Source organism: Brassica napus, chromosome C2 (genome assembly GCF_020379485.1).
Source record: "Brassica napus cultivar Da-Ae chromosome C2, Da-Ae, whole genome shotgun sequence".
Taxonomy (NCBI): Eukaryota; Viridiplantae; Streptophyta; class Magnoliopsida; order Brassicales; family Brassicaceae; genus Brassica; species Brassica napus.
In genome coordinates, this window is record NC_063445.1 from 46,878,820 (window position 1) to 46,895,965 (window position 17,146).

The 17,146-nt window shown below is 38.4% G+C and overlaps 4 protein-coding genes across 4 annotated transcripts; all 4 read left to right on the top strand.

The window, feature by feature from the left end:
• The first annotated feature begins 2,168 nt into the window (after window positions 1–2,168).
• On the top strand, window positions 2,169–5,475 carry LOC106376717 (putative clathrin assembly protein At2g01600). Its single transcript, XM_013816834.3, has 15 exons — window positions 2,169–2,428; window positions 2,519–2,588; window positions 2,667–2,764; window positions 2,862–3,000; window positions 3,093–3,220; window positions 3,286–3,378; window positions 3,482–3,532; window positions 3,654–3,719; window positions 3,800–3,865; window positions 3,956–4,036; window positions 4,111–4,191; window positions 4,275–4,466; window positions 4,556–4,634; window positions 4,709–4,824; window positions 4,940–5,475. The coding sequence occupies exons 1-15, from the start codon at window positions 2,339–2,341 to the stop codon at window positions 5,339–5,341; spliced, it is 1,752 nt and encodes a 583-aa protein (XP_013672288.1). The 5' UTR covers window positions 2,169–2,338; the 3' UTR covers window positions 5,342–5,475.
• A 186-nt stretch (window positions 5,476–5,661) lies between these two features.
• LOC106374777 (HMG-Y-related protein A-like) lies at window positions 5,662–7,176 on the top strand. Its single transcript, XM_013814726.3, has 2 exons — window positions 5,662–6,011; window positions 6,099–7,176. Exons 1-2 carry the CDS (start codon window positions 5,916–5,918, stop codon window positions 6,606–6,608), a joined length of 606 nt encoding a protein of 201 aa, XP_013670180.1. The 5' UTR covers window positions 5,662–5,915; the 3' UTR covers window positions 6,609–7,176.
• A 250-nt stretch (window positions 7,177–7,426) lies between these two features.
• On the top strand, window positions 7,427–8,332 carry LOC106428025 (HMG-Y-related protein A-like). Its single transcript, XM_048748304.1, has 2 exons — window positions 7,427–7,608; window positions 7,692–8,332. Exons 1-2 carry the CDS (start codon window positions 7,516–7,518, stop codon window positions 8,004–8,006), a joined length of 408 nt encoding a protein of 135 aa, XP_048604261.1. The 5' UTR covers window positions 7,427–7,515; the 3' UTR covers window positions 8,007–8,332.
• A 59-nt stretch (window positions 8,333–8,391) lies between these two features.
• On the top strand, window positions 8,392–12,117 carry LOC106376718. The gene is made up of 7 exons (XM_022696988.2): window positions 8,392–8,642; window positions 8,921–9,776; window positions 9,853–10,125; window positions 10,215–10,523; window positions 10,598–11,073; window positions 11,158–11,266; window positions 11,347–12,117. The coding sequence occupies exons 2-5, from the start codon at window positions 8,922–8,924 to the stop codon at window positions 10,937–10,939; spliced, it is 1,779 nt and encodes a 592-aa protein (XP_022552709.1). The 5' UTR covers window positions 8,392–8,642; window position 8,921; the 3' UTR covers window positions 10,940–11,073; window positions 11,158–11,266; window positions 11,347–12,117.
• The last annotated feature ends 5,029 nt before the right edge of the window (window positions 12,118–17,146 follow it).

Below are 17,146 nucleotides of genomic sequence, written 5' to 3' on the forward strand. Positions count from 1 at the left end.
GTTTCAAGCCGCTCTTTATCATACATGAAGAGAAAGAAATTGCAGAAAACATGGTGATGACCCAAGGCTAGCAGATTTAATCATTAACTAGGTCTCGATTCGTGCAACCGCGCAGATTTTTGTTTTCATTTTTTTTATAGAAATATTTTGTTTTAATTCTAAATTGGTATATATTATAATATATATATGTGTCTATCAATTTTTAAAACATAATAAGTTTACTGTATATTTTTTTCATTGAATAGATTGTTTCAAACTTTCACATGTATTTGTATCTTCTTCTATATATATATATTTTCAGATTATTATTTCATTATTAAAATCATAACTATATATATAAATTAGTAAAATATTGTTTTATTGTCATATTCAAAGATATTGTAACATTTCACAAATTTATAAAGTTTTTAAAAAATTAAACTTTTCGCTTCATAGATTTATATTATCGAGTAAATAATTAAACATTTAGTTTTTGTTTAATTTTTAAAATAAACTATATAGTTTAAAATTTGTTTTCATTGGTTTAAGGTAGTAAAGATTAATAAAAAAAAATCTTTATAATTTTAAAAGATAACATCGACAAATATTTAAATATTTAGCATATAAAGGTATATTATTAAAACATTAAATTATATCTATTTAATTTATACTATCTATAAATCCAATGGATCATCTATTGTTTAAATCCAGTTATTGATAGCCTCCAATTATTGATAGCCCAATAAAAATTTCTGGTATTCCCAAAATTTAAATGATAAGATTATATATTAAATGTAACATGACTTTCTAGGAATAGGTACATTAGGTCCATTTTAAAAAAAAAAATCACACATGAATCAAGGTTGTGACTTCTGTTTTAATATATAAGATATGTACATTAGGTCCATTTTTTTAAAAAAAATCACACATGAATCAAGGTTGTGACTTCTGTTTTAATATATAAGATAAAAGCATCTCCAACCCAACTATCTTCACCTCTATAAAAGCATTTAGAGGTGAAATTGCAAAATAGCATTCTTCTATTTTTTTACTTTTATACTTAGAGCTTGCTATTATAGAGAAATACATTGAAGCATTTATTATAAAATTTCTCTATTTTAAAAATGTGAGGAACTTACTTCACTCAATCAAGATGGCTGGTATCCATAAGCACAATGATGGAATCCAACAATGGCACAACTTTCCCATGGGAATCACTAAACATCTGGCTTTTTTCTCAGTTAAAACAAATTTGATTCCATCTTAGATTAAAGATGCATTTGATTATAAACTAGTTTGTTAGGTTGAATATAAGTTTAGGTTCATGCAAAAAAAAAAAGTCAAGAGGTATAATATTGTAGCTCTGCTTCAGATACAGAACGTGTTTACTAAACGAATTGTATTACTATTTCACCATCTTATTTTGTCTAATGTTCCACATGTCATCGGTTAACAAGTTATATAGAAATCTATACCGAGTTTGGGGGGGTTTGTAGCAGCAAAACGCAATCGACACTGGTAATCAAAATCATCATGTTAATAAAAAAGAATAAGAATAGTTCCTCACTCTCTCTTTCTACTAATCTGGACTGTGAAACCAGATTTAGAATATAAAGCTGGCCATTTTAGGTATTTAGTGGTAGGTGACCAACAATTCTCACTCTAATGTTCCTCCCAGCTGTATACTCTACCAATTGATCCATTTTATAAAGGTTTATTTGCCGAATAACAAAAAAATCTGGAAATTAAAATTTTGAAAATGTAGTAGAAAAAGATTGGGAGAGAAAGAGAAGAGTTTCAATTAGTGAGTGAATTTAGGGGGGTTCTGTGTGTACATAGAAGCAAATTTCCCTTTCTATAATCTCCAAAGCTTCAATGTGTATTGTGTATACTAAAAAGATTGCATAGGTAGGTGGCTTTGAGATTTTATATTGAAAAGGGTTGTACAAATCCAGAGGAGCAGATTCGAGTCTTATTAGTTAGGTCATCATTAGTCCTGTCAGAAATTTCCGGATATAAATATCATAATTACCATTTATGCTTTGCGTGAACTTTAATCACCAAATTAATCCTATTGAACAAATAACTAAAATTTTGATTATGGATTTATATCACTTTAAATTTCGTGTAGTCAAAACTAATACTACAATAATAATATAATAAAAACAACAGAAATTCCTTCTTTAAATAAAGAAAACGGAATTATACATCGCGTCCCCTTCTTTCAGTTTGGTTTCTCTTTCTTTCGTTGGTCACTCGTGAGTTTTCCGGGAGGTTGAAGATTGGAGACTGAGACACGTCATCTCCGGATTCATCGGGAGAGTGAGTGAAGAGATCTGAAAGAGTCACCCTCCTTCCGATGGGAACGCTGCAGACTTGGCGTAAAGCTTATGGAGCCCTAAAAGACACCACCAAAGTCGGCCTTGTCCGAGTCAACAGCGATTACGCCGTACGCGCTCTCCGATCATCTTAAACTGATTATATGTTTAATCTTTCATAAGAATATTTCTGAAAGATTCGACTTTTTTTTTTAAAATAGGATTTAGACGTTGCCATCGTCAAAGCCACCAATCATGTCGAGTGTCCTCCCAAAGATCGTCATCTCAGAAGTGAGTGATTCTGATTACTCGTGAAACCCTTAGATCTGCTTTGTTTCATTAAAAATCATTTCGTGATTGTTGTTGCAGAGATATTTGCTGCAACGGCGGTGACTCGTGCTCGAGCAGATGTTGCGTATTGCATTCACGCCCTTTCTCGCCGCTTGCATAAAACCAGAAACTGGACGGTACCCATTTCCTCTCTCCTCGTTGAGATTGTGTTTGAGTGAAAAAAGCTTATTGCTTTATTATGTGTATTCTCTCTCTCTCTCTCTCTCTCTACAGGTTGCTCTGAAGACGCTGATTGTGATTCATCGGCTTTTAAGGGAAGGAGATCCCACGTTTAGAGAGGAGCTACTTAATTTTTCCCAGAGAGGGAGGATTCTGCAGCTTTCTAATTTCAAGGATGATTCAAGCCCTATTGGTGAGTGTTGAGTTCAGTGTAGGCTTTTATATGGTTGGATCAAGAGAGGTTCTTATAGAGTGGTTTTGTTTCTCACTCTCTCTCTCTCACAGCTTGGGATTGTTCAGCTTGGGTACGTACTTATGCGTTGTTTCTTGAGGAGCGGCTTGAGTGCTTCAGGGTTTTGAAATATGATACTGAGGCTGAGCGTCTTCCTAAGGCTACCCCAGGGCAGGATAAGGTTTCAACTTTTCCTTTACTTTGAGCTTTCTCTTTGTTCTGATGGTTTTGATTCTGGATTGGCAGGGGTACAGTAGAACCAGGGATTTAGATGGTGAAGAGCTTTTGGTGCAGTTGCCAGCTTTGCAGCAGCTTCTCTATCGTCTCATTGGTTGCAGGGTACTTTTCTTTTTGTGTACCTGATAATTTGTAGTGTTAAGTTGTCCCTGCAACTATGCATTTGCTGATCAATAAACTGTCTTGCTCCGTTACTTTTCTTCAGCCAGAAGGCGCTGCAAACCACAACCATGTTATACAATATGCACTTGCTCTGGTACGTGATAATGATCATGGTCATTAGACCGTTGTTTATATTTTGTTCTGCAAAGCTTTCTGTTCCATGTGGGAAAGAAAAACTCAGAAAATTTCTTACACTCTTTGTGATGGAACGATAGGTGTTGAAGGAGAGTTTTAAAGTATATTGTGCTATCAATGACGGAATTATCAATCTCATTGACAAGGTCGGTCTAGTTGGTGTGTGTTGCAATCATAGTTATCATGTCTCTCTACCTACCCAGTTTTTCATTTATTTTATTTGCAGTTCTTTGAAATGCCAAAACACGAAGCCATGAGTTCCCTTGAAATATACAAGCGTGCTGGTCAACAGGTTTGATGTTGTTGGACTATTCTGTCTGCCTAGACTCCTCCACTTATATAGGCACTTTCTTTACTAACGAGGGATAATATATTCTTTCAGGCTCGTAGCCTTTCTGAATTCTATGAAGCCTGTAAAGGATTGGAACTCGCTAGGAATTTTCAATTTCCTGTACTAAGAGAGGTACCTGATGAGGACAACTTGAAGATGATTGCTTGTATATTACAGCATTTAATTTTTTTTTTTGTATTCTCCAGCCTCCACAATCTTTTCTGAGTACAATGGAGGAGTATATTAAAGAAGCACCGCGTGCGGTAGATACCCCAGCTGAGCCACTGGTATACACATTTTTTTTCATATTGGTGATCTTTTGGCCGCCTTCTTTGGGTTTTAAGTGCTAAATGAAGTTGTCTACATGCAGCTTCTAACTTATAGGCCTGATGATGGACTTCCTGACGAAGATCCTGAACCGTCTCATGAAGAACGTGAAGTTGTGTTGCCTTCAGATGATGTCGTTCTTGTATCTGAAGATACTGAACCTTCTCCCCCGCCTCCTCCTCCTCCTTCAGCCAGCACTCAGTCTCAGAACATCATTGATACAGATGATCTACTGGTGAAGCTCCTATTATGTTTACTTTATGAGTACTGATCTCAGTTTTGCTTTGATATTCTTAACTTCTCTTTGTTTAATTTTCCACACAGGGTCTGAACTCTGGTGGTCCTGATGCATCAGCGATTGAGAACCAAAATGCACTTGCTTTAGCCATAATCCCAACCGATGGTGAGCTTCTTGTTACATTGCCTTTAAATACCTTTTTCTCCTTGATCATCTCTGTTCTTTGTCTCTCTTTCCAGATAACCCTGCAACACCACGTTTTGGTCACGCAAACGATTATGACCCATCAGGATGGGAGCTTGCACTGGTAACAACAGCAAGCAACGATATATCTGCAGCCACCGATAGGCAGTTGGTAAAGCAATCTTCCCTTTTTTCTTATGTTTTATTGTGTATGTGTGCATTATATCCTTTTGTTGGCTTAACCTCTCCAGTAACCATGAATGTTGTGTGCATGAATACGTTAATAGGGTGGAGGCTTAGACACGCTTACACTGAACAGTCTATACGATGATGGAGCCTACATAGCCTCACAACGACCTGTCTACGGTGCACCAGCTCCCAACCCATTTGAGGTCCATCATGACCCTTTTGCATCATCATCCAATGGCATTCAGACACCTCAGCAGACAGCTGTCAACAACCCTTTTGGTGCTTACCAGCCAACTTATCATCATCAGGAGCAGCAGCAACTACAGCTAGCACTCCCAAACCCCACAGCCAATAATAATAATTACAGTAATAATCCATTTGGTGATTTCGGGGAATTTCCGGTTAACCCGGTTTCACAGCAGCCAAATACGAGCGGGTTTGGTGATTTTGCGGTTAACCAACATAATAATAACCCCTTCCGCAGCACTGGTCTCCTTTGATTTGTATCTCTATTGTTGTTATTTGTGAGTAATATAGAATCCCACATGTTTGGTTTGATCTATCTGTTATGTCTTGTAGAATATATATATATATCATATTTGTGATAAATGCATATATGAGTCAATTCCTTTTATTTGCATTCTTAAAATTATTATTATTTTTATTTTCCGTAAATGTGTATGCTACATCCCCGATCTGACGTGTCGTGATGTTTCTCATATTCTTTTTTTCCTCCTCCATTGACTGACTATTCGACACGTCTCAAATTTATAAAGTTTTTAAGTAAGGAATACGTAAATTCACAAAAGCTATCAGTTATCGACTTCATTAAGGCCTGTCCAAGCCAAAGAGCTTACACTGAATATTCCTGACAAATGACGAGGTCAGCAATCCTGTGGGATAACATCTCTCAACCGTTAGATCAACGTTCGTGAACCCTAGCCGTCCGATCAGCTTTTCATAACAAAAACATTAAATGAACCCAGCTTCTCAGCTACAGGTGCCATTCATGCAACAGTAGTCTCTCTTCTTTCAAATTTCCTCACACTGTCCGAAGTCGTGTTTGACGTGACGATGGAGAATGGGCTTGATATTCAACAAACTCCAACAATGGTGGAACATCCGCCGCAGATACAAGAGCTTCTCTTCTCTCTCCTACCGTACCATCAGGTATTATCTTACTTCACCGGCTCAGATCTTGAACTTGTTTCTTTGGTAGATCTGAAACGTGTTTTTTTTTTGTTTTTTGGTTTTCAGATGATCATGGAAGCGATTGAAGCGTCTAACGACGCGAAGGGATGTAGCAAAACGGCGATTTTAAAGCACATCGAGACAACACAGACACATTTACCACCCTCTCACCTGACGCTGCTCGACTACCATCTCAACCAGATGAAACATTCGGGGAAGATCGTGATTGTGAAAAACAATTACATGAAACCAGATCCAAAGCCCAAACCTCAGGGAGATTCAAGACACGTGGCGGTCACGTCTCCCTCGGTTTCTTCTTCGCTGAGGCTTAGAGGTCGTCCTTCTAGGTCGAATGATTCTTTTTCAGGGGCGGACTTGACGGAGGAGAAAACAGAGGTACCACCGAGTGTTTCCGGGAGACCACGAGGACGACCACCGAAGAAGGAGAAGATGGTTCAAGGCTATGACGGAGCGTGTGCGTCGAGAGCCTGGAAGGCCACGGAAAGTGAAACTCAAATTACTATCCACCTTGCTTACCGAATAAGCTTAGATTACAAACTTTTTGTGTTGTTTTAGTTTTAGGGGGTTGATTAGAGAAAAATGACGTTTGGACTTTGCATGCGGTACATGTATAAAGTTTGGGTCTTTAATCTTTATCCTCTTCTTGCTGAAAAAAAAAAACAATCTGATTTTATAAAAAGGAATGAATGATGGAGAAATTATTAACAAACGTCTTTTCAAACACGAAGGGGAAGGGGAAGGGGAAGCGGGTGGTAGAGTTTTTCAGATGATAGTAAACAACGTCTTGATCCCCATTTGGACCTCGTAACAGTACGCGGTCGGTTGACTAGATGACTTTCTTTGTCACGTGGCTTGAATCTCTATATAGTAAAAGTCCAAGATTAGCCCAAACCCAGTATGCTGGTTTTGGTAACCACTTCAAGTGCCACAGTGGCTTGCTACGCGCCTTCCATTCTGTGTACGGACAAACACGTGTTGTCCTCGTGAGATGGGGAACTTTTGCCACAACACCGTTGGTAAATCTTCGATTTGCTCAAACTCTGTCGCCGGACTTGATGATTTCCACCCGCAAAATTTTTCTTATATCATTCAGCATGTAAGCACTCCGTTGAATGTTTGATGGATCGTCGTTAAAAGAAAATTGAGAAACTTAAGTTCCATCAACTTGAACCGATATGACGTGTCTCGAGGTTTCTTTTTTTCCTACTTCATAGGAAACGCGTCGAGTTAAAAGTTTCAAAATATGGGGTAGTACCGTAAATACACAAAAGTTATCAGTTATCGGCTCCAGCCAAGTCAGCAATCCTGTGTGATAACATTCCTAAACCGTTAGATAAACGTTCCTAATACTCAAACGCTAACCGTCCGATCAGCTTTCCAAAACAAAACATTCTTTTTTATTAAAAATTACAAGGCAGCAGAGCAGTACTCTTTCTTTCCTTGCCCTGTTTTTGACGTGAGGATGGAGAACGGGGTTGATCTTCAACAAACTCCAACAGATGACCATCCGCCGCAGCTACAAGAGCTGCCCTTCTCTCTCCCACCGTACCCTCAAGTATTACCTAATTTCACCGTCTCAGATCTTGAAATTATGTTTCCTCGGTTGATCTGAATCGTTTTTTCTTTGTTGGTTTTCAGATGATCATGGACGCGATCGAAGCGACGAACGGATGCAACAAAACGGCGATCGTAAAGCACATCGACTCAACTCAGATCACTTTGCCACCGTCCCACCTGACGCTTCTCAACTACCATCTCAACTGGATGAAACAGTCTGGGCAGATCGTGATTGTGAAAAACAATTACATGAAGCCAAATCCAAATGCTCCTCCTAACCGTGGCCGTGGCCGTCCTCCTAAACCGAAACCCGAGGGAGATTCAAGCCACGTGGCGGTGGTCCCAGCTCCCACACCAAGGCCTAGAGGTCGTCCTTCTAAGTCGAAGGATTCTTAGTCGGAGCTGGACTTGACTGAGGAGAAAACAAAGGCCCCACGACCACCGAAGAAGCAGAAGACCGATTCAGAGACGGTTAAAGATGCGGCGACGGGTGAAGCTAATAACGGTGAGCGTCGAGGGCGTGGAAGGCCATAACATGTGATGGTCCCTGCTGGTTGTCAGAGTTACTCTCCAGCTTACGTTTTGATTAGAAACTTTTTGTGTTATTTTAAGTGCTAATTACTTGGAATGACTCTAATCATGTTACTAAATACTAGAATGACTCTTATAATTCCCTTTTGTAAATACTAGAATAAATGGCAACACATACAAAATTACTAAAATACCATCCTTCTAAACACATTTACTTATTATAATTTATTAATAAAAATACATACATTATAATTAAAAAAAAGGAAACAAAGAAACCTGTCGGATCTTTTTCCTCACGACACTCTTCCATCTTCATCTCCTACCAATCTTCGACGCCACCATCTCCATCTCCATTCAACCTTCATCGCTTCTATTTCCACCTTTAATCTTCTTCAACTCCGTTTTCCTCCACATCTCCATTGAGTTCGTCTCTGTCATCGGTGAGACAAAATAACTCGATTTCAAATCGGTCCTCCACCATAAATCGAGTTACTTGATTCTGTAAGACATAATCTATGCTATTTGAAGTTCTTTTTTTGCATAGATTGATTGATTGCATGTTAAATTGTAAAACCCTAATTCCCAATTCAAAATCCCTAATTCCCAATTCGAAATCCCTAATTTCCAATTTCGAAAATTGATTTGGGTTTTCTCTGTTTCTCTATAAACTATTGTACGTTAGTACGAAATCTATGTTAATCGACTGAAAATTAAAACATCAATTGTGCTACTCGATTTCTCTATTTCTCATTTCTTTGTTTCCAATTTTTTTTTACAAGTATGGCTTCTTCTTCGGGTTCAAAGTATCCTCGTCGTCTCTATGATGTTGGCAAAACCCCAATTCAGAGTAGGAGCATGAACCATAGTTGTTTCTTGGCCACCGTTCAAACCGTGCTAGAATCTGTTGGGGATGATGTTGTGTCTGACTTGAGGGAATCAGCTGTTGGAGTGATTGTGAAGCTGAAAGAGTTGGAATACACTTGGTCTGCCTCTTGCGTTCACCATTTTCTTGTCAATCAATTGGCCATAGAGAGCAGTCATGAGATGTGGTCGTTGATAGATTCTATGTCGTTGCGGTTCTCTCTATATGAGTTTGAAGAAATTACAGGACTAAATTGTGATCCTTTCGATAAGGATGAGATTTGGGATGTGGAGCATGAAAGTTTTTGGCTGGACATGAAAGTTCCGACTTTAAAAGGTCCTACATTGAAAGAGCTACAAGCCGTTTTAACTATTTGCAGAAATTGGTCTCGAGAGAATCAATTGATGGTAGGTTTGTTGTGTCTGCTATGCATTGGGATTTTTGGAATTTCGAGCAACAGTAGAATCCCTTTGCAATGTGCTAAAAGGGTGATGGACCCAGAAGCTTTCCAGAGATATCCATGGGGTCGTGTAGGATTTACCAGCCTTCTTGAGTCTATTAAAGTACTCACATATGAAAGAAAGAAGAGTTACACACTTCATGGTTGTGTTCATGTTCTCTTAATATGGATTTTTGAGTCTGTCCCTGGTCTAGGAGAGAAATTTGGGAACCGGATAGAAGGAGCTGATGTCCCTCTTCTGTCATGGCTGGGGTCTCGTCCGCGTATCAACTTTTCAGATTTCTGTGCCCAAGAAAAGCGAAATCATGGGAAGGTATGAAGAGAAGTATTATTTTTTTATCATCAAATTAAAATTTAACTTTTTACTAATCATGTATATTATTACACAGATTCGTGTGAGGCACATGGTTGTCAAAGCAATAGAGGATAGATATCCGAAGTGGGAAGATCATAAAGTGTCTACTGAGCTAGATAACATGATTCAGGACATCCTCAAAGGTCAGCTTGATGAAAAGCTTTGGGAAGTAATGGCTGCTACCAAATCCAAGAAGAGAAAAAATATTGTGGATCCACCTGTTGTTCCAGATACCATTGATGTTGGTACTTCTACTAAGCGAAAGAAGGACAAAGCGCATGTTGATGGTTGTCACGCATCAGATATGGTATGTAGCTATCTGAATGAATAAGTATCAAAACCTGTTATTTTTGACATGTGGCTGAACTGGTCTTTTGGTCTGTGAATTGCTTATAGGTTGTAGCTCACAACATCGCTATACTTGGGTTGGTTGAATCGGTTAAGAACCTTAGTGCAAAAATAGATGGAATAGATGTTAATGTAGCTGACAAGGTTAGCGAGAAACTGGATGCAACCATACAAGCTAAAGTGGATGCTAAGGTCGGTTTATATGAGAAAGAGATGATGGAGAAGATTGCCATGTTGGTGGAAGACATAAAGAATCTGAAAGAGTCTCCTTATGTAAACATTCATACTGATGTGGCTAACTCCAATGATCACAACTCCATTGCGCAAGAAGAGGATGATGATTCTAGCAATGCCTTGGTATGTTTTCTGAGACTGTTCTTGTTTGTTATTTTCTTAATTAATATCACTAACACTTGTATTCTACTACACAGTCATGGATGATTGAGAAGAAGATAAATTCACAAGATGGTTTACCAATTCAGTGTGTTGTTAAGAAGGAGAAAAAAACAAGTAAGGCTATGGAGACGAAGGTGTGTAAGACCATTGATGTGAAAAAGAAAGGAAAGAAAGACGAAGTGCCACTGAAGAAAGTGAAGAAGGAAAAAGCAATTGTCATCCCAGAACTGAATGACATATCCATCTCTTCAAAAGACTGGCAGCAGCATTTGCAGTGGGAAAAGAGTGAAAAGTGTAGAGAAGCGATCGAAGCACTTACTTCAATTTTGGAGGAGCCGACACGTAGAAGAAAACCCCATTTGACGAAGACTCAGTAATGGCCGTTCGTAGGGGATTCAACTGTCAAGCGTATAATCACTGGTGTCACTCCATCTACTGTGTCTTATGACCCATTTGCTAAGGTCGAGTCACAGAAATTGACGAAAGTTATGGACTTCATTAAGCGAGATTTGTAAGTGTCTTCTCTTGCTTATTATCTTCCATCTTATCTTCATATATATGGTGCTTGATTGCTCTGTTTTTTTTTTCATTTTAGGGCCCAAGAGGAATCTGGCTATGGTGAGTTTAGCGCTAAGTTTTACTTAAAGATAATGGTGCCAAGAAATGTCTGGCCAACTGAAAATTACGGCTGGCTGTGTGATTCAGTGAGTTTTTCTAATCTGATTATGTGGCTTCACTAGAGTAATGGCTTACAGATTTTAAGTAGTTGTTTTTATTTTTACAGCACCTTGCCGCAGCAATGCTCATGTTTCACAGACGTTCCATGCAATCCTCATCTCCATATGCCTCCCGTCGAATTGCATTTCTAGATCGGTGGTTTGTGAAATCATGGGTTAATGACTTTGAGAAACAGGACAAGAACTCAATTGAGTTGTCAGATATGTACAGCAAGGCTTTCAATGGAGAATACCCGGAGCAGTTTGTGACTGGTAAGAAGTGGTTTAAAGATGTTGACAGCTTGTTCCTCTGCCACAATATTAATGGAAACCACTGGGTTGCTCTACACATTGATTTACTTAAGTCAACAATCTATGTATATGATTGTATTCCGGATGTGGTGAAGGCTCATAAGGACCTGCAGGAAGAGTGCAGGCCATTCACGAAAATGATTCCTTTGATTCTTAACAAGATGCTGCCTCCAACAAAAGGAAAGAAGTCCGAGCAGCAGTTTGCCTTACGTAGGCCCAAGAATGTTCCCCGGAATGATGACCCAGGAGATTGTGGTGTGTACTCTTTGAAGTACATTGAATGTCTGGCTATTGGATGTACTTTTCATGGCTTAAGTGATGAGATCATACCAGCACAAAGAATGAAGTTGGCAGCTGAGATCTATGAAGAGGTTGCAGAGGTTGATGCTGAAGGATCGATTTAAATGTTGCTGTCTGTTGTCGTATTATGTATAACTTGGATGATTTTTTTTTGTAGTATCTCAATACTTGTCGTATTATGTATAATTTGGATGATTTTATTTTAGTACTTGTAGTATTTCAGTTTTTATCGTATTGTGTATAACTTGATAAGCCTTGCATAATATTATGGCAATCAGAAACTAATGATTAAAGCATCAAAGTAAATGAAAAGTAGTGCAGCACCAAAGATCAAAGTGCAAAAGTAATGCAACACCAAATATCAAAGTGCAAAAGTAAAGCAACACCAAAGATTATACCACTGAATGTAGCACTAACCTAGATCAAAAAAATCACTTAAAAGGACATGTTTTAGAATTATGTCCCGTCTGGTTACAAATTCTACATGTGTGTTCCTTCCTTGGCCGTTTTTTATCTGCAACTTTCTCCAAAATAGATTTATGTCTTGATTTTTTTGGTCTTCCTGGTGGTTGACGGACATCAGGTGGTAAACAGATTTTCTTTGCAACTTCATCTGGAATTGGAACAGCATCATCTTTCGGCATAACTGCATTGGAATATGCATTGTAAAGGTACTGCTTCCGATAGTAACGGTGACAAAGTGATATACGTGATATCTTTCTAGCTTCCGCGGCAGCTATAGCATGGGCACATGGTAGCTTCTCCAAATCAAATCTACGGCAAGAACATGTCTTCTCAGTCAGATTTACAACATGTAATGATGAGACTCCTGTCACTTGTGATTGATGGCTGTCTATTGCTTGAACCTTTAGTACATTAGAAATAGGTATCCTGCCCTGCAAATGTTACAGCTTTAAATATTAGAAAAAAGTCTAACGAAACAAATAACCTGATTCAAATATATTACCTCCAACACCTTCTCTACACCACGCGTCAGAGAGGTCTTCATCAACTCAGCATCATATTTTCTTGTTGCAAACCAGCGTGTCATCATTAATCGGATTGACTCCAAAAGGTGAACAATGGGCAAGTTTCTAGCACCCGACAAAGCTTTGTTTATGGATTCAGCTATGTTACTTGTAAGGAGATTATATCTATCACCTCTAAAATGAGCTCGTGCCCACTTACGTACATCAGCACGTTCCAAGTAAGCATGCAAATCTGGATTTAACTCTTCGATTCTCTCGAAAGTTGCTTGAAATTCAGTTAACCTAAAACAGTAGGCGGCTCTTTTGACCAATCCAAACAAATCACGCCCTCTGAATCGTAACAAGATGTTTTTATATAAGTGGTATGTGCAAATTCTCCTGCTTGCCAATGGATATACCACTGCAATAGCTTTCTCTATTGACTTGTGCCTGTCAGAGATTAACGCCAATCCTGCATCATCTGGTATCACACGGCTGAGTTGGCGGAAAAACCATGTCCATGATTCATCATTCTCTGTGTCAACCACAGCAAACGCAATTGGAAAGATTTGAAAATTACCATCCTGTGATGTTGCAATCAGAAGCGTTCCTTTGTATTTTCCTTGCAAAAACGTTCCATCAACCACCACAACCTTCCTCATAAATGGAAAGCCAGCAATGCTAGCGCCGAATGCAAGGAATAAGTATTTAAATCTGTTTTTTTGTATCAACTTCCAGTTGAGTTAAAGTTCCTGGATTTGACATTCTAATCATCTGCAGGTAAGTAGGTAATTCCTGATATCCATTCTCTGAAGAACCCATTACGAGATCTCTAGCAGCTAGAAGTGTACGGCGAGCTTTCCAGTAATCCATCTGCATTATACAAAAACAGTAACCCATTTAAAAAGAAGTAAAGGTCAGACAAGAAACTATATTAGATGCGTAAATGTAGTCGACCTTGGTTCCAAAGCTCAAATTCATAGCACTAGAAACATGACGTGGCAAAACAGATGATTCAACCCCACCAACATAGTCTTTGTACAAGAGTCCAAGAATTTCAGGGGTAGCTTGTCGGGAACGAGATGAACGTTCTGTTACAGAGCAGGTATGTTCATCTACATATACTCGGATAGTAAACTTTGAAGACTCACCTACTGGGGAAGCTCTAAGATTCCACGTACAACCTGCTAACCAACATTTAACACGGAACAATTTTGTTGTAGATCTATCCACATCAAAATCGAAACGTTTGACAACCGAATGTATCTTCAGACGTGTCTCCAATTCATCTTTTGAATCGTAACTTTGCCCCACTGCAAATTTGAATGAGCGCAAATCATCAATACTCTTTGGAGACTCACTTTCTTGTGTTTTAAGGAGTCTAGCATAAATCATATTGGTGCAAGATCCCGAGGCTTCTTCTACATGGTTTGGTGGAAGACCGTATGTGGAAAAGTTTTCATCATCGGATGTCGCTCCATCAGAATCATCACAGTAATCAAATCGATCACCCTCTTCGTCTGTATCTTCTTCGTCTTCACACAACAGGTCATCTCTTTCTAAGGGTTGTTTCTGATCTTCGACAGCTCTTTCCCCAACATTTTTTTTCACTTTAAACTCTACACATACTCGAACATTCTCAACTTTGCAAAGACCCAAGAATGCATGAAACTGCCGATCGTTTCCTATTTTCACAGGTGGTGTATCGTTGCTTTGTTTTTGTAGATTCCGCTTCGGCAAAACGTACCTCAGGTCCAAATCGTTTTCTGCAAAATCTACTCCGTAATCCTCAAGTATGATTTTCACAAAATCTTCAAATCGAGTGTCTTCATTAGCAGCAACCAATATGCTCCCTCGCTCATTATCTACTTCAAATAACCACTTCGTTTTCTCAACTTTCCACTTCCCACATACGAGAATTATGTTTTCCATAACTCACTCCGTCAATATGAATTAAAAGATGCAGTTGTAAATCACCATGAAAGTGGACCACGTTTTGTTCAGTGAAAGGTAACAAGAAGAAGACGACAAAGAACGTAAAACCTAATTAAATTGAGATTTCCTAATCTATTAGTTTAAACCAAGGTTCTAAATTGGTATAACTTAATTTAAACCGAAAATAATTGAAAACCAAATTTCAAAATTAATTAAAACCGAATTCAATCAATCTAAACCCGGATCCAATTTAGATTAAGGGATTAAATCGAAATTATTTGAATTTAGCCACTCTAGTAATTAAAATTTATCACAAAAGTCTGCCGCCAAAGACAGTAATAAAACAAATCTGCCACCAAGTGTATACAAAAGTTGATCGCAAATTTAAATCGGGTACACATATCTTTCATGAAAATTTATGTCTATTACCGATAAACATATCTGTTGAAAAACTCTGACTACTTCCAAAAAAAACTGATAACTTCAACAAATCGGTTACTACATATGACAGACTTTCACTACAAGAAAACATAATCTTAACGAGTGCAGTTTTCCTCGTGGTTCGTCGTAAAAGAGGCTTTACGACGAATTAGCGAGGAACCACGTTTGCTCGTTACTCATCTGTCGTAACACATATTTCCTCGCTAATTTGTCGTAACGTAGCGAGGAATATATTTCGTCGTAAAGACGAAGTAGATCATTTCGTCGTAAAGACCACGTCAACATTCCACGTAAGGAGGTCGCTATATTTCCTCGTAAATACCTCGAAACAAGTTCCTCGTAAACTACACGTAAATACCTTTAAAGTTTTTCCTCGTAAAATACTCGTTTATCATTCCTCGTTATTTCCTCGTAAATGTTTTCTCGTAAAATACTCGTTTATTATTTTTCGTTATTTCCTCGTAAGGTTTCCACGTAAATAGGTCGTACCTTAGCTACGAATTTACTTCGTTTTTATTATTTTACAGAATTTAAAAATATAATTAAAAAATAACTAAAATTATTTAATTTATTAATAAAATTAAAATTTAAAATAAAAATAAATCAATATGAAAATATTTTATATATAAATAAGTTTTGAATTTATAATACAACAACCGGAAAAAAAAAACTAAGGATCGTTCATCGCCTGGTAGAATTCATCACTCCTCCTCGTAACATCCGCCTCGTTATGTACGTCGGATGACTCGCCTTGAATGGGATGTTGTTGTCGCATGTTCCTCAACATGGACTCCCATTCCGGATTTGTGGCCGCTATAACGTCCAAGAAGCCCTCGACTCCATCCATACGAGATTTTGTTACGCAGCTGAGCGGACTCTCTACGCAGCTCAGTGACTTCATCATCCCGTCGCTGACCATAAAACGATGTCGCTCTCGGAACATCGTTGACGGAACCAATACCCAACGTCCGTCCCTTTTTTTTAGGGACAACCTGAAAAACAAAAAATAAATATTGTTAGTAAAAATTTAAAGTTATATTAAATGAATAATAAAAAATTAAAATTTTTGAAAATTTATCTCCTCGTAAATCTTATCCACTTCAAGTGTGGATAAGGTGACGGGTAATCCGTCGGTAGACTGCTGGGTCAGCTGAGTCTGGCGGTCTTCAACCCGAGCAACCACGTCGTTGTAGATTTGCTCGGACTTGCCATCTACAAATACGCCCGCCTTGTTCTTGTGGGTCCTCTCTTAAAGTTCCATAAGAGACGGGAGATGTCTCGTCTCTTTGGCCTAAAAAACATTTAAGAAAGTTAGAATAAAAATATATATATTAAAAAATTTATTTAATAAAATATTTAATTACCATTTCCAAACGGACACCGGCGTGGGGTTTTTGGCCCGTAGTGTGAAGCATCGGCCCGTTTCCGTGCTCATCGACCGTGTTACGGGAGTTAGAGCAAGCCTGGGCGATTCTAATGAAATCAAGAAGGCGCCAATAACGGATGAGGTCATCCCACACATCCGTGGTGAGCTCAGCGGGTTTGCCACGCTCATACCCCTTCACGATCCAGTCACCCTTCCAGTTGGAGACCGTGTCCACCAAGCGAACTTTCGCCTTCGCGTTAAACTTCTTCCTCACCCTCTCAGTGATCCCCAAGGCCCAATTAAATTTTTAAAATTAACATCAATAGTATATTTCTCAACATTATCCACCTAATGAACACTAAATAACATAAAATCCGTAAACCTATCTAAATTCTCTATACTAACCACCTAATCTATCCTAAACTAACCAAATTAGAGAGGAATTAGAGAGACTTACCATTGCTACGAAATGGAGAGGAGGTGGAGAGGAAGTAGAGAGGAAAGAAAGAGTGAGCGCTCGGGGGTATATATAAGATTACATATCGT